Source organism: Anomaloglossus baeobatrachus, chromosome 2, assembly GCF_048569485.1.
Source record: "Anomaloglossus baeobatrachus isolate aAnoBae1 chromosome 2, aAnoBae1.hap1, whole genome shotgun sequence".
NCBI lineage: Eukaryota > Metazoa > Chordata > Amphibia > Anura > Aromobatidae > Anomaloglossus > Anomaloglossus baeobatrachus.
The window spans coordinates 422,344,031-422,367,003 of record NC_134354.1 but is presented as its reverse complement, the minus strand read 5'-3'; the positions used below and the strand labels follow the sequence as shown (position 1 = coordinate 422,367,003).

At 43.6% G+C, this 22,973-nt stretch overlaps 2 protein-coding genes across 2 annotated transcripts in view; one reads left to right on the top strand and one right to left on the bottom strand.

The window, feature by feature from the left end:
* TMEM54 (transmembrane protein 54) overlaps positions 1–19,637 on the top strand; it is an 86,925-nt gene extending 67,288 nt beyond the window's left edge. The window contains exons 3-6 of the mRNA XM_075336178.1: positions 405–464; positions 609–797; positions 907–1,035; positions 17,870–19,637. Coding sequence (XP_075192293.1) covers positions 405–464; positions 609–797; positions 907–1,035; positions 17,870–17,950 — 459 coding nt within the window. The 3' untranslated portion in view covers positions 17,951–19,637. The remainder of the gene's footprint in view (positions 1–404; positions 465–608; positions 798–906; positions 1,036–17,869) is intronic.
* The window catches only part of HPCA (hippocalcin), a 19,471-nt gene continuing 14,789 nt past the window's right edge, over positions 18,292–22,973 (bottom strand). Inside the window, exons 3-4 of the mRNA XM_075336179.1 lie at positions 22,395–22,500; positions 18,292–21,857 (exon numbers count right to left, since the gene is read on the bottom strand). Of these exons, the coding sequence (XP_075192294.1) occupies positions 21,760–21,857; positions 22,395–22,500 (204 nt within the window). The 3' untranslated portion in view covers positions 18,292–21,759. The remainder of the gene's footprint in view (positions 21,858–22,394; positions 22,501–22,973) is intronic.

The window sequence follows — 22,973 nt, the reverse complement described above, 5'->3', positions numbered from 1 at the left end:
TTTATTAACCCAGGCGAAGCCGGGTAGTACAGCTAGTAAGCAATACATTTCGTTCAACTTCACAATTGTGTCCCACTTGTTGTTGATTCTTCACCTTAACATTAACATTTTTATCTTTATGTTTGAAGCCTGAAATGTGGGAAAAGGTTGAAAAATTCAAGGGGGCCGAATACTTTCACAGGGCACTGTATATCCCATACAATTATTTCCATTATTTTAGTTTTGTTTGCATGTGTGCTTTATGCAGCTGTGGAAATGAAATAAATTTATTACAATCCCCATTTATCCTGAAACCTATGTATTATGTGTTGGATACCAATAGATCTAGTACTGGGTAGCATATTATATTAGTTCAGTTGTTTTGCAGCTGTGATCCTTAGTAATTATTGTACTTCTTCCCTCAGAGCATATCCTGTGGAATAGTGGCCATCGTTCTCTCGCGGTACCTAGCGCACACCTCTTTGGTGAGAAGGAACATATGACGTATGGGTACTATTTGAGGTTGGGAATGAAGAATTAATGGGATTAAATGTCTGCTGTGTTTAATATTTCATTGCAAATCATACAGTAATGGTGTCCTTACATTCTGACTGTGCTTATATTTGCAGCGCTGGGCAGCTGTGACTCTGAGTATAATTAATGCAGTAGTCTCAGCGGCCTGTACGGTAGGCCTTACTGTGTCTGTTATCATCACTGTGGCCAATGAAGGACGGACGCTGCTGTCTACATGTACATTCTCCAACCTACAGCTTATCCAGATATCACATGAATGTCCCTTTGATCCTACACGAATCTATGTAAGTGATGGAAAACAGTGATCGCATACTTCAATATAACAGGTCATCTCCTATGAGACCGTGGTGCACTGATATATCTCATGTATGATCCCTCTGCTTTATCTTACAGAGCACTACATTATGTCTCTGGGTGATTTCTATAATACTGGATGCTGCTGAAATGGTGTTTAGTGCACGTTGCTACTTTATAGTACTCCAGCTGATGGATGTGCATCTGTGTCACAAGACGAGAAAGAAAGTGAGTGATATATTACCAATCATATCCTCCCAAACAGAAAAAAAGGAACAGCAAAAAATTTTTTTATGAACTGTGCCTTAGTCACTAGTGATGAGTGAGCACTAGTGATGAGTGAGCACTACCATGCTCGGGTGGTCAGTACTCGTAATGAGCAGTTGGACGCTCGGATGGGCGTGACTCGTGTACCAAGTATAATGGAAGTCAGTGGGGAACGCAAGCACTTTTCAGGGAAATCTTCCAGAAAAATGCTTGAATTCCCTATTGACGTCCATTATACCCGGGTACTCGACTCGTGCCCATTTGAGTACTGAGCAACCCGAGCATAGTAGTGCCTGCTCATCACTAGTTGACACTGATGGCATCCACATTTACCTCCACGGTCAATTCTAGGTTTGTGCAATAAAATTAGATCAACAAGCAATAAAATTAAAATTTATTGTCAATCACTTGTTACATTTACACACCGTAATTGTTATTATTATGATTGTTTGTTGCATTTGCTCAGTGTAAACACACCTTGACTATTCATGTAGCAGCCATAAGTATTAAGGTACCGTCACACTAAAGCCAATGTAAAAAAGTTAAAAGATAAGAAGTGTGAAAGTTTTGTTGTCCCCCGATTAAGGGTACCGTCACAATTTAGCGACGCAGCAGCAATCCCACCAGCGATCTGACCTGGTCAGGATCGCTGCTGTGTCGCTACATGGTCGCTGGTGAGCTGTCAAACAGGCAGATCTCACCAGTGACCAGCCCCCAGCCAGCAGCGACGTGCAAGCGACACTGCGCTTGCACGGAGCCGGCATCTGGAAGCTGCGGACACTGGCAACTAAGGTAAACATCGGGTATGGTTACCCGATGTTTACCTTAGTTACCAGCGCACACCGCTTAGCTTAGCGTGTGCAGGGAGCAGGAGCCGGCACTGGCAGCGTGAGAGCTGCGTGGCTGTCAGACGCCGGCTCCTGCTCCCTGCACATTCAGGATTGTTGCTCTCTCGCTGTCACACACAGCGATGTGTGCTTATCAGCGGGAGAGCAACAATAAAAAAACGAACCAGGGCTGTGTGTAACAGCAGGGGCCAGATCGCTGCTCAGTGTCACACACAGCGAGATCGCTAATGAGGTCACAAAAACCGTGACTCAGCAGCGATCTCAGCAGCGATCTCGCTGTGTGTGAAGTACCCCTTAGGTCTGGTCCAGCAATAAGATGTCCCCAAGAGGTCTCATTTGTTAATTGATGAAGATATAAACCCATGTGGCACATTCATTTTTGCTCCGAGTGTGTTAAAGGTTGTCAAGACCTTGTGCTCCCAGACTCTTCTGTCTCTCTGAGATCTGAAGTTACCTTTCAAAACATATTTTCATGTCCATGATGTGGTCATCAAGGTGAATGCTTTTCCACAGGTAGCTCCTTTTATTGTACAATGAGAATGTATTATTCTAAGTTTTTGCCCCTTTTCCCCTCTCCATAGAGATCCCCCAAATAACACATTTTATTCTTATAACTCAATAGACTACATTAGGTGTGGTGCAGCTGAAGGTATCGGGGATCTTGGAATCCTGATGTGAGTTGGGAATCTTTATCTTGTCTGTGGTCATGCAGTGCCTTACAAAAGTATTCACCCCCTTGGCGTTTTACCTATTTTGTTACATTACAACCTGTGTTTAAATATTTTTTTGTAATCCGATTTTGTGTGTGATGCATCAGCTGTAACTAGTGTAAGTTGTGGAAGGAAAGTGAGAAAATATAAGCAAAAATTCAATTTATGGGATAAAATAAATAACAATTGTCATGTGTGCATATCTATTTACCCCTTTGCAATGAAACCTCTAAAAATGTCTGGTGCAAGCAATTACCTCCATAAGAAACATACTTAGCAAAAGGAGGTCCACCTGTCTGCAATCTAAGTGTTCCACGGTCTGTCATTATATACACATCTTTTCTGAAAGACCACATAGGCTGCAGCACCATTAACCCCTTCAGCCCCGGGGCACTTTCCGTTTTTGCGTTTTTGTTTTTTGCTCCCCTTCCTCCGAAAGCCGTAACTTTTTTATTTTTCCGGCAATCTTGCCATATGAGGGCTTGTTTTTTGCGGGACAAGTTGTACTTTTAAATGAAACCATAAGTTTTACCATATAGTGTACTGGAAAACAGCAAAAAAGTGTGATGGCACAATAGTTTTTGGGATGTTTTATTCACGGTGTTCACCATATGGTAAAACTGATGTGTGATTATGATGCCTGAGGTCGGTGCGAGTTTGTAGACACCAAACATGTATAGGTTTACTTGTATCTAAGGGGTTAAAAAAATTCACAAGCTTGTCCAATAAAAGTGGCGCACGTTTTGCGCCATTTTCCAAAACCCACTCGTTCTCATTTTTTGGGATCTATGGCTCAGTGACAGCTTATTTTTTGCGTCTCGAGCTGGCGTTTCTAATGGTACCATTTTTGCGCAGATGCTACGTTCTGATCGCCTGTTATTGCATTTTGCGAAAAACTTGCGGCGACCAAAAAACGTAATTTTGGCGTTTGGAATTTTTTTGCCACTACGCCGTTTACCAATCAGATTAATTGATTTTATATTTTGAGAGATCGGGCATTTCTGAACTCGGCGATACCAAATATGTGTATATTTATTTATTTATTAAACCTTTAATTTTCAATGGGGGGTGATTTGAACTTTTAGGTTTTTGTTTTTTTTATTTTTTAAAACTTTTTTTAATTTTTTTATTTTATTTTACTAGTCCCCCTAGAAGGCTATAGCGATCAGCAATCCGATCGCTCTTATCTATCTGCTGATCACAGCTATACAGCTGTAAACAGCAGATACAGTCACTTCCTGTTTCCCTCTGCTCCCGGCCGAGGGAAACCGAAAGTAAAACTTCATAGCTGCAGGCGTCATCACATGACCCTGTGCTACGATGGCAACCACCGAAAGTCACGTGATCATGCACGTGACTTCTGGTGGGGGCGGCGATAAGTAAAAATCATGGTCGCGCGCATACAGACTTTGGCAGCGAGATTTAAGGGGTTAAATGTTGCGAGTGGAAGCGATTCCACTCGCAACATGCAGGCACGTCAGCTGTTGAAATCAGCTGATATGTGTGCCGGCCACCGCCGCCTGCCCGCGGCAGGGGGCGGGGCTTAATGGGACACGCTCCATGACGGATATATCCGTCCATGGTCGTGAAGGGGTTAAGCAAGAGGCACCACTAACCAAAGAATGCCACAAAGACCAAGGAGATGGTCTAACAAGTCAGAGACAAAGTTCTTGAGAAGTACAAGTCTGGATTTGGGTTCTAAAAAGAATAGCCCAATCTCTGATGATCCCCCGGCGCACCATCAAATCCATTATTATGAAATGGAAAAAACATGATACTACAACATACATGCCCAGAGAAGACCTCCCACCAAAATGCTCAGCACCAGCAAAGAGGGCATTAATCAGAGAATCAGCAGAAAGAACAAAGGTAACCCTGAAGGAGCTGCAGAGTTCAGAAGCAGAAAATGAAGTATCTGTCCATAGAATCACAATAAGCTGTACACTCCAGAGAGCTGGCCTTTATGGAAGCGTGGTCGGAAAAGCCTTCACTTACAGCAAAAAATTGGTAAGCTCATTTGAGTTTGCCAAAAGACATGTGGGAGACTCCTCAAATGTGTCGAGGAAGGTGCTGTGGTCAGATGAGACCAAAATTGAACTTTTTGGCCACCAAGCAAAACACTATGTCTGGAGCCAAACCAACACAGTTCATCACCCCAAGAACACCGTCCCCAGAGTGAGACATGGTGGTGCTAGCATCATCCTGTGGGAATGAGGGACAGGGAAAATGGTTTGAGTCAAGGTGAAGATAAATGGTGCAAAATACAGGGATATACTTGAACAAAACCTGTTTCAGTCTGTCAGTTATTTGAGACTGGGACAGAGGTTCACTTTCCAACAAGACAATGACCCAATGCATACTGCAAAAGCAAGACTCGAGTGGTTTAAGGGGAAATGTGTAACTGTATTGGAGTGGCCTAGTCAGAGCCCAGACCTTAATGCGATTGAGAATCTGTGGTCAGACCAGAAGATTGCTGTTCACTAAAAGAAACCATCTAACTTGGAGAAGCTGGAGCAGTTTTGCCATAACACTAGAAGTCCCAGAGAGGGGTCATTTAACATTTCTACCTTTGGAACCCAGAGACGGGTCGAATGACCTGAAGGATTTTAGCTAACATCCTATAACCACCGACTTTTGTTCTGTAATTAAGGCCATTACTGTCGCACCACAGGAGGTTGTTGTTTTCCATTGAGTTTAGCCATTTAGTTTCTAGTTAGAAATTTCTGGGACTTCTAGTGATAAGGAATGGCCAAAAATCCTAGTGGCAAGAAGATTCTACAAAGTACTGACCTTCGGGAAGAGGGGGGGGTGAATAGTCATGCACACTGAAATTTTCATTTATTTTGTCCTACTTGTTTGCTTCACAATAAAAAGGAAATCAAATGTTCACAGTTATAGGCATGTTCTTTACATGCACTGTAGCAAGCCCAAAAAAAAAAAGTGAAATTACAGGTGGTGAGGTAGCAAACTTCAAAAATGCCAAGGGTGGGGGGGGGATATTTTTGCAAGGCAGTGTATACAACAAATGCAGTGTTCAAGTAGAAAAAATATAGCACTCACCAGATTATTTTGCTGTGCAGGATCCTGTTTATTTAAACAGCGGAGGTTACATGTGCGGAGAGGGCTGGTGGGGAGAGGGAGTGAACGCCGTGGCAGACGACGGCCGTTTCGCACCTGTCCGGTGCTTCAGCTGGTCTGATTAGGTATGACATCATATCCTTTTTATCCACATTCAAAAAAATGTGGATGATGTCAAATAATTAAAACATATGTTAAAAACAAACAATACATACAAAGCTTGAATTCTAGCAACAATTTGCAGCAAACATAATTATAGACACGAATGAAGCCAAATGCTTCCTAAATCAACCTAGAAACACACTAAGGTCATTTTTATCATTTAACCCTAGAGGGCCTGTTGCATTAAATCTCATAATATATTCGGCTTCCTTTCTTAATAGCATTTTATGTATATCACCTCCCCTGGCATTAGGCTCAACCAATTCTATCCCTGCAAAGGACAATACATTACAATCAGAATTATGATATTCTTTTACATGGTTAATTAACCTAGTAGCCCCTATTCCACTATAAATGGAGTTCCTATGCTCCCGGAATCTTACAAAGAGCTGTCGTATCGTTTTCCCAATGTAAAAATATTGGCACGGACAGAAAATCACGTAAACGACCATTTTGGTCCTGCAGGTTATCAAATGCCGCACATAATGTGAATGGCCACCAATCATAAAGGAATTACCCGTCATGTGAAAACTGCAAAACGAACAGTTTCCACATCTGTAATTACATATATGACCCGCCTGGTGTAACCAGGTTTTTGTTTTTGCAACTTGTTTGCTTCACAATAAAAAGGAAATCAAATGTTCACAGTTATAGGCATGTTCTTTACATGCACTGTAGCAAGCCCAAAAAAAAAAAAAAGTGAAATTACGGGTGGTGAGGTAGCAAACTTCAAAAATGCCAAGGGTGCGGGGGGGGGATATTTTTGCAAGGCAGTGTATACAACAAACATAATCTGCTATACATTGTCAGAATCTCTCTGCCCTCTCTAAAAAAAAAAAAAAAGAAAGGAGCGTTATTTCTCAGGGCAAAAGTGTAGAATAAGAATGTATTCTCATCACCATAAAAAAAAAAAGAAAAGAATAGATATAACTGTAGCGAAGCATTTCTGTATCCCTGATCACAACATCAAAGACATAAAAACAGTATAAAAAGTTAACTTCAGATTCCAGAATGACAGAAGAGTCTGAGAGTTCAAACTTATGACAACCTTTTGACACACAGCAGAGATGAATGAACCAATGGGCCCCTCAGACCTCATGGGGGCACCACAACCATGGCTCAGACCAATCAAAGGACAATAAAACATTTCACCCTCCTTTTCTCTGAACTGCTGCAATATAGCTGTTTCTCCCCTTCCCGTATTGGTAGTTCTGCTTCACATTACTTGCTTTATTGAATGCACTATTCCTTTGTCCATTTGTGTATAAGGGCTGCTTCTCACTTGCGAGTTTCTCGCAGTAGAGCAATGCGAGAAAAACTCGCATTGGAATCGGATACATTAGTGAATGATTCAGCTCTCATCTGCGATTTTTTTCTCAGTCCAAATCGGACTGAGAAAAAAATCGCAGCATGCTGCTTTTTTGCAAGTTTCTCGCACCATTTGTCCCAATGATTTCCTATGGAAGGGGATTAAAAGTAGGATCACACACGCGCACCACCGTTCACATTTGCGAGTGTGGCAGTAACTTCGCTCATTAAATATTCAACAAATGAATGTGACATCACATTCCCAAAGGTAAATTAAATGACACATGTGTAATAGCTTTTATATAATTAAGATGTTGCATGAAACTAGCATCGCAAACGCGACACACACGCGAGAAAAAAAGCATCGCACTTGCGTTGCACTCGCACCTAACGTGAACTAAAATCAGCCGAGTATTTTTCAGCCCAGTCGGACCAATTTTACTCGCATAGATGTGTTTCCAGCCTAAGAAGAATTGATTCTCCTGGTGGAGAGGGCCAAGTCAGCTTAAGGAGTCCCATAAGACATGCAATGCTCCTCTGGGAAATTATATATGCAAATATCATCTTCAGAGATGAAAACTCTAGTGTTACGTATTGGTGGTGTCAAATCCTAAATGCCATTATTAACCCTTTCTCCCTTAAGGTACCGTCACACATTACGAGATCGCTAGCGAGATCGCCGCTGAGTCACCGTTTTGGTGACGCAGTAGCGATCCCGTTAGCGATCTTATGTGTGACATCTACCAGCGATCAGGCCCCTGCTGTGACATCTCTAGTCGTTGCAGAATGGTCCAGGCCATTTTCTTCAAAGGTGATGTCCTGCTGAGCAGGACACATCGCTGTGTTTGACACTGTGTGACAGGGTCACAGTGACTGCTGAGATCGTTATACAGGTCGCTTCTGCGACCTGTATTGTTCCTGCATCGCTGGTAAGATCTGACTGTGTGACATCTCACTTGCGACCTCCCAGCGACTTACCTGCGATCCCTATCAGGTCGCATCGTTTTCGGGATCGCTGGTAAGTCGTTGTGTGTAACTGGGCCTTTAGGGCTGGTTCACACTAAGTGACAGCGACAATGACGTCGCTGTTACGTCACCATTTTCTGTGACGTAACAGCGACCTTGTAAGTCGCTGTTATGATCGCTGCTTAGCTGTCAAACACAGCAGCCGAAGCAGCGATCATAACCGCGAGAGCAGGGAGCCGCGCACACTGCTTAGCGCTGGCTCCTTGCTCTCCTAGCTACAGTACACATCGGGTTAATTAACCCGATGTGTACTGCAGCTACATGTGCAGGGAGCCGGAGCCGGCAGCACAGGCAGCGTGAGAGCTGCGGAGGCTGGTAACTAAGGTAAATATCAGGTAACCACCTTGGTTACCCGATGTTTACCCTGGTTACAAGCTTACCTCAGCTGTCAGACGCCGGCTCCTGCTCTCTGCTCGCTTCATTTGTCGCTCTCTCGCTGTCACACACAGCGATCTGTGTGTCACAGCGGGAGAGCACCTTTGAAGAAAACGAACCAGGGCTGTGTGTAACGAGCAGCGATCTCGCAGCAGGGGCCAGGTCACTGCTCAGTGTCACACACAGCGAGATCGCTAATGAGGTCACTGCTGCGTCACAAAAACCGTGCCGTAGCAGCGATTTCGGTAGCGATCTCGCTATGTGTGAAGCACCCCTTAGTCTCCCTTGTCAAAGGTCTCTCACTTACTTAGCCAAATCAGACCTCCTGTTCTGCACAGATAAGGGGCTAAGACCCCGAAAAACATTTGCAAACAGTGTCAGGTTTTACTTTTTGCCCTAAGTCATATGGCAAGGATCCTTAAAAGGGTCAAAATTAACTTTTAGGATTGCTACCTCCCACAATAAATGGCATTAAAATATAGTTCTCTTTTTCTCTGAAGAAGGTATTAGCACCTTTGTGTATAAATATGTAATTTCAGATATTGTGTTCAACTATGTCACATGGAGAGGCCAAAGTAGTCTATAGAGCCTGCTAATTGTCATCACCTTTTAAGTTAGCCACTGGTTTAGATTTTAATTTAGTATAGGTACTTGCAAGACATGAAGACCCTTGACGTTGGATTGTCAGCATCCGTATTTTGGCCACTATATCAACTAATACCTCATATATATATTATTTAATTTATACAGGATGCCGCCAGGCCTAATAATGTAGGCCTTGTAAACTAGGGTCTCCGTTCCTGTGTGGTGCACTTATAGAGTGCTGGGCAGCCTGCCTTGTCTAATAATATGGGTATAACCAATAGCCTGTAAGCCAGACACTCTGCATCCCTATACAAGCCATTTGTGTGCATTTTTATCACAAGACAATCACCACCTCCATGGATTGGCAGTGCGGTGAGTGGTTCCTTCCTCAGTGTTTTATAATTCTCCTGATTAGTGATGTGTTTTACCTCATGTGCAGGGCATTACTGTAGCTTAGGTATTCATGGTTACGACCACAGCAACTGTCAGTATATGCATGGTTATAACCATGAATACCTAAGCTGCAATGCCCTGCACATGAACTAAGAGATATGGCTATATCAGGAGAACTATACTACATTTCTAATTTGGGGTATTTGCTAACATAATTCTTCTTATTATTATTATAACATGTTGGGATAGGATCTTGGAGATGTCAATACCCTTTAATCAATTTTGTTTTTAAAGGGAGCCTTGGATGTAAGTATTAAGAACCTATGTTTTTGGTTCAGATCTGAAACAAACTAAGCACCCAGCACCCTGCTGCGTTGTACCTAAACTAATGGCTCGTGGAAATCAGTAGCCCTTGTAACATCACAGGGGCTACTAAAAATCACTAAAGTGTTTTTTTACTTCTTTAAAAAAAACAACCAAAAACTGAAAAAATTAAGTGTATATAGCTATGAACACTCCTCAACATTGAGATTGCAATACCAAGAAGGAAAAGTTGTGCAGCTATGAAAATCACAGGATGGAGAGACATGTTACTGATATGTGAATGATGAAAAATGGAGACAAAATTTACAAATTACATGGTTTATTCAGGGTTGAGTAAGATCACCTAGTGAAGAAATATATCCTTTTAGGCCAAGTTCACATAACAGAATTTTCGGTCTGAGTGCTGTCCATGAAAAAAAACAGACAGCATCCGGACCAATGTTATTCATTAGGGCTGTTCAGAGCGACTCAGCCCTAGAAAAAGAAAATTCTAGCAGTCACTATTTTCTTATGTACAGTATGTTGGGTGAGACTCACTTAAGTCTATTGGTGCTCAAAAAAAAATTGTTTCCCATACGGCTCAACCATATAGCGTCCATTTTTTACAGATACAATGGGCAAAATAAGTATTTGTTACACTGACGATTTTGCAAGTTTTCCCACCTGCAAAGAATGGAGAGGTCTGTAAATTTTAACTGTTAGAGCAGGGGTGGGGAACCTTTTTTCAGCCGGGGGCCATTTGGAAATTTCTACCAACCTTCGGGGGCCGCACAAAATTATCAATGTGAAAATTACCCGGCTATATTTGGTCAAACCATTAACTCACCCCTACTGTGGCGGCCGGAGCGGCTTCTCTTTGGTGCGGCTGTGATGTTGGATGATACTAATCATGTTTCTTCTCACAACTGCTTTTCTGTCTCGGTCTGAAGCGCAGTCAACTCTTTGTGATAATAATATTTGCTAAATCATATACATCACATAGGAGACGCTGGAGGCACACACAACACATAGGAGACGCTGGAGGCACACACAACACATAGGAGACGCTGGAGGCACACACAACACATAGGAGACGCTGGAGGCACACACAACACATAGGAGACGCTGGAGGCACACACAACACATAGGAGACGCTGGAGGCACACACAACACATAGGAGACGCTGGAGGCACACACAACACATAGGAGACACTGGAGGCACACACAACACATAAGAGACGCTGGAGGCACACACAACACATAGGAGACAGTGGAGGCACACACAACACATAGGAGACACTGGGACTGCTCTATATACATTACAGGAGTCACTGAAGGCACATACATCACTGGAGGGGCTGGGGGCATATACATCACATTGAAAACGCTGGGACTGACGTATACACAACAGAAAGGAAACGCTGGGACTGACGTATACACCACAGAAAGGAAACGCTGGGACTGCTGTATATACACAACACAGGAGACACTGGAGGCACATACATCACATGAGGAGCTATATATGCTCCCAGCCCCTCCTGTGATGTAAATGCCCACAGCCCCTCCTGTGTTGTGTATGTCCCCAGTGTCTCCTGTGCTGTATATGCCCCCAGCATCTCCAATGTGATGTATAAGTCACAGGAGACGCTGAAGGCAAACAACACAAGAGGGGCTGGGGGGCATACACAACGCAAGAGGGGCTGGGGGGCATACACATAACAGGAGACACTGGGGGGCATACACAACACAAGAGGGGCTGGGGGGCATACACAACGCAAGAGGTGCTGGGGGGCATACAGAACGCAAGAGGGGCTGGGGGACATACACATCACAAGAGGAGCTGGGGGCAAAGCCATCACTGAGGGGGCACAGACATCACTGGGGGAACACAACACTGGGGGTGATGCACAGCATTGGGAGGGCACACAGCACTGCCCCCCAGTAATGTCAAGGCTCTGCACACAGCACCTGCAGAGCCCTGACATTACCGGGGAGCCACAAACCTGAGGTGATAGACAGCATGGGGTGAGGGACACAGCACTGATCGTTGCACACAACTCTGGGGTGAGGGTACACAAAGTACTGGACGGGGAGCAGAGTGAAGGCGCGCACACACAGCGCCGGAGACAGTGCAGGCCGGAGGGCAGAGGGGCGGGCAGATCGCTCTGGAGTTGAAAGGTGCGGTCACACCACACGACAGGACATAGGGGCGGGCACATCGCGCCGAGGGCAGAGGGGGCAGATCGCTCCGGAGGGCAGAGGGGCGGGCACACCACACGACAGGACATAGGGGCGGGCACATCGCGCCGAGGGCAGAGGGGGCACATCGCTCCGGAGGGCAGAGGGGCGGGCACACACACAGCACGAGGGGACAGAGGGGCGGGCACACACCGCTGATTACGCTACTGGACAGCGGGAGAGCCCATTGGTTCTCCCAAACAGTGCATGTGGTCATTTAAAGGGCTGGCGGCCCCAGCACTACAGGCCCCGGGAATGTGCCCGGGGGCCGCATAAAAGATCATGGCGGGCCGCATGCGGCCCGCGGGCCGGAGGTTCCCCACCCCTCTGTTAGAGTATGACCGCACTTTCCGTTTCCACCTGCTTTTCAGGTCCGTTTTGAACTGCAGCGTTTTCATGCCAAAAGGCATGCGTTTTGATTTTCCAGCAAAGTCTATGGAAAATGGTGATTTCTAGTCCGGACTTTGCGTTTCCAAACGCAGCATTTAATTTGCATATTTTGTGGCAAAAAACATGCGTGTAAAGTAGCAGCATGTCAATTGTTTTTGCCATTTTGGCTGCGTTCTACACCCATTGAAATCAATGAGTTGTAGAAAATCGCTGCCAAAATGTGAAGCAGTGCGCTTGCATTGCATTATTATTGCGATCCACATTTTTTTTTTAACATAACAAAGGCAGGTCTTTTGTCTTTCTGTCTCTGTCTGTCGGTCGGTCTCTCTCTCTCTCTCTCTATGTCTCTATCTGTCCATGTCTGTCTCTCCCTCCCACCCCCTCTCTCTCATACTCACCGATCCACGATCACCGGCACGGCGCTGCACGGCGTTCACACTGTGGCGGCTTCTTTTCTTTTGAAAATGCAAGCCGCTCATTAATCCATCACGTATTCCCTGCTTTCCCCGCCCACTGGCGCCTATGATTGGTTGCAGTAAGACATGCCCCCACGCTGAGTGACAGCTGTCTCACTGCAACCAATCACAGCCGCCGGTGGGTGTGTCTATATCGAGCAGTAAAATAAATAAATAAATGAAAAAAAAACGACATGCGGTCCCCCCCATTTGGATACCAGCTAGGGTAAAGTCACACGGCTGAAGGCTGGTATTCTCAGGATGGGAAGCTCCACGTTATGGGGAACTCACCAGCCTAAAAATATCAGCTAGCAGCCGCCCGGAATTGCCGCATGCATTAGATGCGACAGTCCCGGGACTTTTCCGGCTCATCCCGAATTGCCCTAGTGCGGTGGCAAATGGGGTAATAAGGAGTTAATGGCAGCAGCCCATAGCTGCCACTAAGTCCTAGGTTAATCATGGCAGGCGTCTCCCCGAGATACCTTCCATGATGAACCTGTAAGTTAAATAAACACACATCCAAAAAATTATTTATTTGTAATAAAAGACAAAAAAACACCCTCTTTCACCACTTTATTAACCCGTCAAAAACACCTCCAGGTCCGACGTAATCCACGCAAGGTCCCCCGACGCTTCCAGCTCTGCTGCATCGGAAACTGACAGGAGCGGCAGTAGAACATCGACGCTCCTGTGAGCTCCATGCAGCAACTGAAGTGAGTCGGGCGATCAGCTGTGCTGTCACTGAGGTTACTCGCGGCCACTGCTCTCCGGTGGAGGACTGCAGCTGTGGCCGCGAGTAACCTCAGTGAAAGCACAGCTGATCGCAGGTCACAGGTGAGACCTTCACGTGTGACCGCAAATCAAGCCGCGGCACACGCACAGAGCCGCGTGATCACAATGAAGTCGGGTGAAGTTCATCTGAGTTCATTCTGATCGCGCGGCACTGTCCGCAGCCATCCATGACAGTGCGGTCCCACTCGGCTTTGCTGCAAGTCTTTGGGGATGCTGCAGAGATGAGTGGGTACGTTCTGTGAAAAATGTGCGCTCTGGCTGCTTTTCCCACTCTGTCTATGGCAGAGAAAGCATCCAGAACGCATGAATTCTCACCAGAAATGTCCGCACTTTGCGTTCTGCCGAATGCGTCTCAGAACGCAGCTTTTTCGGCTGCGTTCTGAGACGCACACGCAGTGACTTACATGCTGCAGAATTGAACTGCAAAGTACAGACACAGCCTAACAGACAGGATAAATACAAAAATCCTGAACAATCACATGATTTTGAAACAATTATTTCATGCAATAAAATGCAATTTAAGTATTTGATACAATAGAAAAACAGAACTTAATATTTGGTACAGAACCTATGTTTGCAATTACAGTAGTCAGATGTTTCCTGTAGTTCTTGACCAAGTTTGCACACACTGCAGCAGGGATTTTGGCTCCTCCATACAGATCTTCTCCAGATCTTTCAGGTTTAGGGGCTGTCACTGGGCAATATTGAGTTTCAGCTCCCTCCAAAGATTTTCTATTGAGTTCAGGTCTGGAGACTGGATAGGCCACTCCAGGACCTTCAAATGCTTTTTAATGAAGCCATTCTTTAGTTGCACTGGCTGTGTGTTTCGAGTCATTCTCATCCTGGAAGACCCAGACATGACTGATCTTCAATGCTGTTGCTGAAGGAAGGAGGTTGTTGGCCAAAATCTCAGGATATATGACCCCATTCATCCTCCCTTCAATTCAGTGCAGTCACCCTGTCCCCTTTGCAGCAAAGCACCCCCAAATTATGATGTTTCTACCCCCATGTTTCATAGTTGGGACAGTGTTCTTGGGGTTGTACCCATCCTCCTTCTTCCTCCAAACACGGTGAGTGCAATTGATACCAAACAGTTCTATTTTGGTCTCATCTGACCACATGACCTTCTCCCATGCCTCCTCTGGATCATCCATATGGTCATTGGCAAACTTCAAACCTGTCTGGAGATGTACTGGCGTCAGCAGGGGGACTTTGTGTGTACTGCAAGATTTTAATCCATGACGGCGTAGTGTGCTAACGATAATCTTTGAGACTGTGGTCACAGCTTTCTTCAGGTTATTGACCAGGCTCTCAGGTGTAGTTCTTGGCTGATTCTTGACCTGTCTCAGAATCATCCTTATCCCACGAGGAGAGACCTTGCATGGAGCCCCAAACTGAATAAGAATGGCAGTCATCTTGTATTATTTCCATTTTCTAATAAGTGCACCAACAGTTGTTGCCTTCTAATCAAGCTGCTTGCCTGTTGTCCCGTAGCCCATAACAGCCTTGTGCAGGTCTACAATTTTGTCCCTGGTGTCCTTAGACAGCTCTTTGGTCTTGGCCATGGTGGAGAGGATGGCGTGTGATTGTGTGGACAGGTGTCATTTATACAGGTAACACGTTTAAACAGGTGCAATTAATACAGGTAATGAGTGGGGAGTAGGAGGGCTTCTTAAAGAAATATCAAGTCTGTAAGGCCCTGTTCACACACTGCAGTTTTACCCATGTTTTTTTGCGGTTTTGCTGCAGAAAATGGTTGTAACCTTTCTGCAGACATTCCCGAGCATAACCTATGGAAGAAAAAAAAATAGCTGTGTGCAAACTGCAGGTTTTTTTTTTTTTCCAAGAACATTCTTTCTGCAGCTCCAGCGTAATCCACAGAGGTCCCATGACGCTTGCATAGTGACATAGCCGCCTCTGACACATAGTACTCAATGCAGCATCGTTTAGTGAGTGATGCTGCAGGGGTAACTCCAGGACATTTCTCACCATCGGTGATGTCAACACATTACCGCTCGCAAGAACTTCAGGGCCTCACCAGCGGTAATAGAGTGAAGTCACCGACCGGCAATGACCCTGCGAGAACTCAGATACAAGGTCCTGCAGGGTCACTGCTGTATGAGAAATACTATGGTGGGATGGGGGGGGGGACAAACATCATAAATAAAGCTGTAATATCTATCTATCCCTCTATTATCTATCTATATTTTATCTATCAGAAGTAAATGACAACAAATTTTTTTTTCCAATGTGCTTTATTGCATTGAATGCATAAAAACATGTACCAACCCGACGAAAAATTGCAGCACTACTGTGGCAAAACCGCATGCGGTTTTTGGGTGTGGTTTGCTACGTTTTTTTGCCGCAGGTGTGGTAATCTTTCAGAGGGTGCGGAATTTTCTTAAGAAAATTCCATTTTCTAGTGTGCACAGGGCCTTAGAGGCAGAATTCGTGCTGGTTGGTAGATGATCAAATACTTATTTCATGCAATAAAATGCAGAATATTTATTTTAAAAGCTCATAATGTGATTTTCAGATTTTTTCTTTTTATTGTCGGTCATAGTTTAAGTGTACCTACAATAAAAATTACAGACCTCTACATTCTTTGTAGGTGGAAAGACTTGAGCAGTGTATCAAATACTTATTTTCCCCACTGTATATTGTAATTCTTCAACATGGAAAACTATGTTTTTGTAAATTTTAATAATTGTTGAAGTATAAAAATGGGTCTCATTTGAATTGTATTTATTTCACAATTGAGATTTAAAACTGTAGTTCTCTGAATGAAACTAGGATGATTTTTTTGTTTTGTTTATACACTAGAGTGAATTTAGCCTTACAAGCCTTGTTCACTGAGGTGATTACTGATTGTCTGTGGAATGTTCTGCCTTGCTGAACGCATTTGGGCAAGTAAATCATCAGATCCACTGCTGGTATCTGCCTTTGCAATTGACAATCAAGGACAACTCAGTAATGCTCACTGGGAGACAAGTCTGGAGATACTGCAAACCATGATAAGCCCATTTATGCAACTCAGGCTGCTCACAGTAGCACCAGCAACGTGGTCGGGTGTTGAAGTGATGAAAAACAGCTACCTTGACACTTTAGAGAAATGGCTGTATAACAGGATTCACAATCAAATCAGATCAATGCCAGCCTATTAGTGTACATGGAATAAAGACTAGATGGGTACACCATATTGCTACCCCTCACAAAGAATCCCAGATGTAGGATTGGTATGAACTTTCTTCATAAAGGCCTCTTCATGGTGTTGCCCATGTGGTATTGTTAGACTTGAAGAATGGCACAGTGATGTTTTCTGAACTGAAAATAAGACATAAAAAACCTAAGGCATCAAAACAGTGTGCAGTGAAACTATCAGACAGTATTTTAACACCGTTGGGCCCTGAGCCAGATGTACAGCTACAGGTGCTCCAGTGACCCTACACCACCGACCTGAAGGGTCATCATGGTGCAGAGTAAGATGGTAAAAGCGACTGGAATAGAGGTCTACCCTCCTTAATGAGGAGTCACGCTTTTTTCTTGGATGGCATAATCGTTGGAGATTGGTCTATAGACCAAAAAGATAATGCCATGAAAAGGACCTCATGGAGGTGACACAAAAGTGTCCCAAGAGCCAATCTTTAACACAATGCTAGGTTGCTTGTTCCTTGCACTACTGTGAGCAGCCTGTGTGTCCAAAAAGTGCTACCTTGGCCAGTAGTGACTGCTATCTCCCATTGAGCACATCTTGGACGTCATTAGTCGGCAATTCCAAAGAAAGCTGCAACAGCAGCACTGGAGGATTTACATGCCTAAGTGCATTCAGCATGGCAGAACCTTACTCCAATAACGTAACCTCACTGACAGAATGCCAAAACTTTTAACTATGTATTTTCACATTTGGCACTCATACTGAATGAATAGAGATGTTTTGAAAAGTTGGTTTCCATTTACTAATTATTTACATGTATAGCTATCCTGTGATTTCCATAACTTCCTAACATTTCCTTCTCGATGTTGCAATTCGAATGCTGAAGTGTATATATTTATATTAAAGAAAAAAAAATTATTAGAGAACCTTTAAAAATGTTTATTGTCTTCTAAAATATATAACTTTATAAACTTATAGGTGAGAATTCAGATACCTTCAAAAGAAGGAAGTGTCGCGGCAGAGGAGGAAATGCTTGGCAGCCAAAGTGAGTGGCTTTAAAGTTACAAAGACTGACGACTGGCTGGTCCTTGGGTTACCAATTGTGTAATGGACACAGCAACCCTAATAGTTAAATAAGAGGACATACTTCTGAACGGTCTGTCAAACTCTGCAGAAGGATCCTGTGGAGAAATGGCAGCTGCAGTGTTTGGACCCATATTTTGAATACAAATGTTGTAAGCGGATTGGACTTCCATTTCCTGTTCCACAACGACGCAACGTGATTATGTTGGGCTCCAGGATGGACTAAGAATATGCAATGCGGGAGCAATATTCTAGATATATATGAATATGCATATACTCTCAAACACAAAAACGCATGCAACAAGTTGAGGACAGCATTTGGACATGGATACAAGACTTTATTTTTATTTCTCATAAAATAGATAACTGTGCTCCCCCTGTTCTTGGGCTATTACTGTGTTAAAGAACATTGCTCAATGATTGTCTTTACCACTTCCCTCCATCTTACATAGAGCATTATGTACAGTAACAGAACAAACTTTTGTCCAGCAAGCATAGGATTGTCTGATCTAATATATTGTATACTCTCCAAGTCATTGGATATATTGTTTCTGTAAAGTAGGACAACTGCTAGAACCAAAGTATGCTTACAGAAAAGCATAATGGCATTTATATTTTATTACTTCAGTAGAAATAAAAAAATAAAATAAAAATAATCATCTGAGCCATTGGTACCAAGCCAAAGCCATCAAATTCCGCTTCCAAAATATAGTGACAAGGCCCAAATTTTTATATATTCACTACACTAGAATCTTAAAATTGGTTGGTTGGCTGCCTAAGTTAGTATATATATATAAAAAAAAAAAAAGTCAGATTAACAAGAAACAAAAACAAGCAATACTCAGATCACAAATTATCTGCAGCACCGATTTCAATCTTGCCAAGTCCCCCACTAAGGCTGCTTTCACACATCCGGCTTGAGCTGTGCGGCTCAATCCGGCTGTGCAAGCTATGCAACGGATGCGGTGAAAACACCGCATCCTTCGCATAAGTTTTTCCCATGCGGCCCGTCCGGTTTTTGCCGCTTGCGGCATGCTACTGAGCATGCGCAGTGGCAAAAACCGCATGCGGTGGCCGGATGCGGTTTTTGCCGCATCGCGCCGCATCCGGCCGCCATAGGCATGCATTGAAAAATGCGCCACATCGGCCAAATGCGGCGCGATGCGGTTTTTTTTTGCCGCACGAAAAAACGTGCCAAGCAACGTTCCATCCGGCCACCGCATCGGCTAAATCTGCCACATGCGGCAAAAACCAGATTGAACGCAAGGCCATGCGGCACAATGCGGCACTAATTAAAGTCTATGCAGAAAAAACGCAACCGGCAGCAAAAAAAAAAAAAACTGTTGCGATTTTCCTGCAAAGTGCCGGATTGTGCCGCATTGCATAAACCGGAGGTGTGAAAGCAGCTTAAGAAATGACCCTCAGGTTAAGGTGAGCCCCCTTGAATAGTCATTTCATTTAAGTCAAGACAAACTGAACGTAGACCTGCGGGGGACCTCGGAAACATCAAGTTGGAAATGGGAATGTGAAGAGCAGTTTTTCTTCTGGTTTATTTTGCTATTGTGACTGGCAGTTGTAAAGCTCAAGCAAAAATCTTAATTACTTACCGGTAATGGGATTTTCAGAAGCCCATGACAGCACCACCTGAGAGATGGGCGGAACCTATCTCTCAGGTGGTGCTGTCATGGGCGAAAGGGAAAATGGACATTTTCACAAAGTGTTTTTCAAATCAGTAAATAATGGAAAATTCAGAACTTCCACAATAAATGTATTTGCTATGCGGTGATAAACTTATAACAGCTCCCCTGCCTGTGCCCAACCATGTCAGGTGCAATATCTGCTGGTCATGCATGTAGTTTCACTACTAGGGACTCACAGAAGTAGCAAAAGGATATATTCTTGATTGATGCCACTTGCAGGGGCTCTTCTGGCTGACTTGTACTACGATACTCCACTCAGCCTTACGTAGAGATCATATGTGCTATAGCAGACGACTCTTGAGCTCACTTCAATAAATCACAATAGCGCAGTTCAAGCTTTGAAGCTGGATATAACTGTAGAAACAGGACAGACTGGGTATAGCTCTGGGGTGATTTATGGCTGTGAGCTCAAAGGATGTCTGCTGTAGCTCATACTATTGCAAATAGGGGTGAAAAGGGTTAAATTACCGGGCTGCTGTGCAATAAAGATGAATTTTTAATTTAACCCTTTCCACCCCTATTTGCGATCACAAAGTATCCCCGATACTAGGAGCTGCAGCAGCTGTGTTTCCAAGATTCTTCTTAGTGGTTGTGCCTGACAACCCCCCAGGTAAGCAAAACCTGAATTGCAGGATCACTGGATCTCACGGATAAGACCCTATTCTTGTGCTTTTTGTTTTCTTATATCCATAGCTCATACTGTAGATGCTTAGATGTAAGGAACAGGTAAGGGAGTAATAAGCAGCATGGAACAGCCCCTGCCAGCAACATCAGTAGAGTATAATCATTTATGCTCCCTCCTCGTGCTGACTCCTGTCTGATCAATAGAAACAGCATGTGTGACCAGTAGCTAAAAGCATCTCAATCGACACAGGCTGTATCCGGGGCAAAATTATAAGTTTATCTTAGACAGGAACCATTATTTTAACCATATCAAATTGTGGAAATTCTTAAATTTGCATTATCTATTGACTAAGCAGCAGTTTTATTTCAGGGACACCACCTTAAAGCTTATCTTATAAGTCCATATAACGCCTTGGCTATTTTAGCTGAGTAGGAACTAACAGCTTTGTGGTGAGGATATGACAACATGGGCAACTTGCTTGAAATATACCCGAATATACTCATTGTCCAATTACCTTCATTATAAGAAAAGGTACAAAAATGTTGCCTTGTGTTGTGCTTGCTTATGGCATGTTAGTTGGTGCCATCAAGTGGGCCAAATAGCGTGAAAATATACAGTGCTGAAATAAGATTAAGCAATTCTCAGTGACTTCAGTCATTTGGCTTCATCATATAAAAACAATTTTAATGTTTAGACCCTACAGTTACTTAAAACGTTAATAAATTAAACTTAAAATATATGTGATGTCTTTACATCCTACTATGTATGGTTCCTAATCTTATAATAATATATACACAATAGAAATCCATATTGTGTTTACTGACGCCTCCGAATGGGTTTACAGTGAACAATGGCATGTGTTAATGGAGTGGATTCTGTAGAAAAATGAAGTGGGATCAGATCATTATTCACAGATAATCTACCCAGAACAGAAGGACACTAGTTAAACCACACTCCCTCTAATGAGAGGAAGGAGACATAGCAAAGTGCAAATCTAGACAAAATAGGAAACTAATAACCTACCCTCCCTTCCCCTAATAAATATATTAAATGTAGCGTGCATAGTAACTCCCTGCTTTAGTGCATCCATAACTCACTATTGCTCATGTCACATAGACCACCTTGTTTCCATCAAAGCAGAAAAACTGCCAACCGGTTACCCTACTGTGTATCACATCTAAAGTTACAAGGTGTCTCTGGTCCCATTTCACACCTAAAAATGCCCTCCCTACCCATCCACCTTTGTGCCCAAATTCTCCATGCAACCCATGGTTACTCCATATAATAAACATAATACAAGATTTAGAGTAATAAATAAATTAAGGGGTAGGAAGTGGGCTGTTTGGTTGGCAGTGCATTCATGTCCATCTAATGCCCAAAAGGATTCGGGCACATGCCGCTATGCAGAGGCGAGGCACGGCCACTGGAAGAAATGAAGGTTTCCCAGGCTGCATCGAGGTTCAGAACTGTGAGGCTGTGCTGGGATCACACTGCAGTAATCGTACGATGGATGGATCACTCTTGGCACCTTTAATAAACTCCTCCAAGGATAGTTTACCTGGAAAGAAATGAGCAGATACCATTGAGGTGAAGCTGATAAGAGCTTGCTGTAGTCAAACCCTACATGAAACACTAACCTTATCAATGCCAATGCACTAAATATTTTTGGCCCCTTTTGCAAAACCTCAGAGGTGCAGGAAGATAGTGTTGCATTTTGACATCACTTCCAAAAATCAAGTGACCTAGTAATAAGATCACATCGCCCAATAGCTCAAGTGTTGCACGTGTCTGCAGACACTGGATGCCGGCCAGAGTTGTACTTACGGCTGCTCAGCTTCTGTCTATTTCCATAGCTCCAGTGCCAAAAGAAGCTGCTCTGGTGCAAGCCTGTCACTGGAGGCAGCATATGGCATGTGTGGTGGAGATCAATAAGGTATGCTCTTTCCCAGGCACAAGGGTAATAGGAAAACATTGCTCATTTGCTTCTGAACACATACAAAGTGAAGCAGGCATTATGTAAAGCACACGGTCACAGACATGACAGGTCATTCTCTGTGTAGCTGGGATAAAGGGCTGCGCTATGCTTCCAACTCACCATCATTATTTGTGTCCATCTGTCTGAATATTTTCTCTGTGCGTTTCTCTGGTGTGGACTCATCCTCTGGCATTTTCATTACAGAAGAAACCATCTTGTAAATTGCCTATGAGCAGAAATGAATCACACATAATGTTATAAGCTACACCAAAAGCTTTGAGGGTTATACAATAAATCCACAAGCAGTGAATCAAGAATATATACCGCAACCAGAACGTTGTACACAGACCCCTGGTGCAATTGTATATATACACATATATAAATGTTAACAGCTCAGCAAAAATCATGCATATACTGTACGTTATATAGTGTATAATCTATCTATCTATCTATATATATATATCTATATCTATATATGTACCTATCTATCTATATATCTATCTATCTATCCCATATGTAGACCCTACATGTATTGTGCTAAGGGTTCATACATATGTGGATCTAAAAAGCAATAATACATACTGTATACAGTTAGGTCCAGAAATATTTGGACAGTGACACAATTTTGGCGAGTTGGGCTCTGCATGCCACCACATTGGATTTGAAATGAAACCTCTACAACAGAATTCAAGTGCAGAG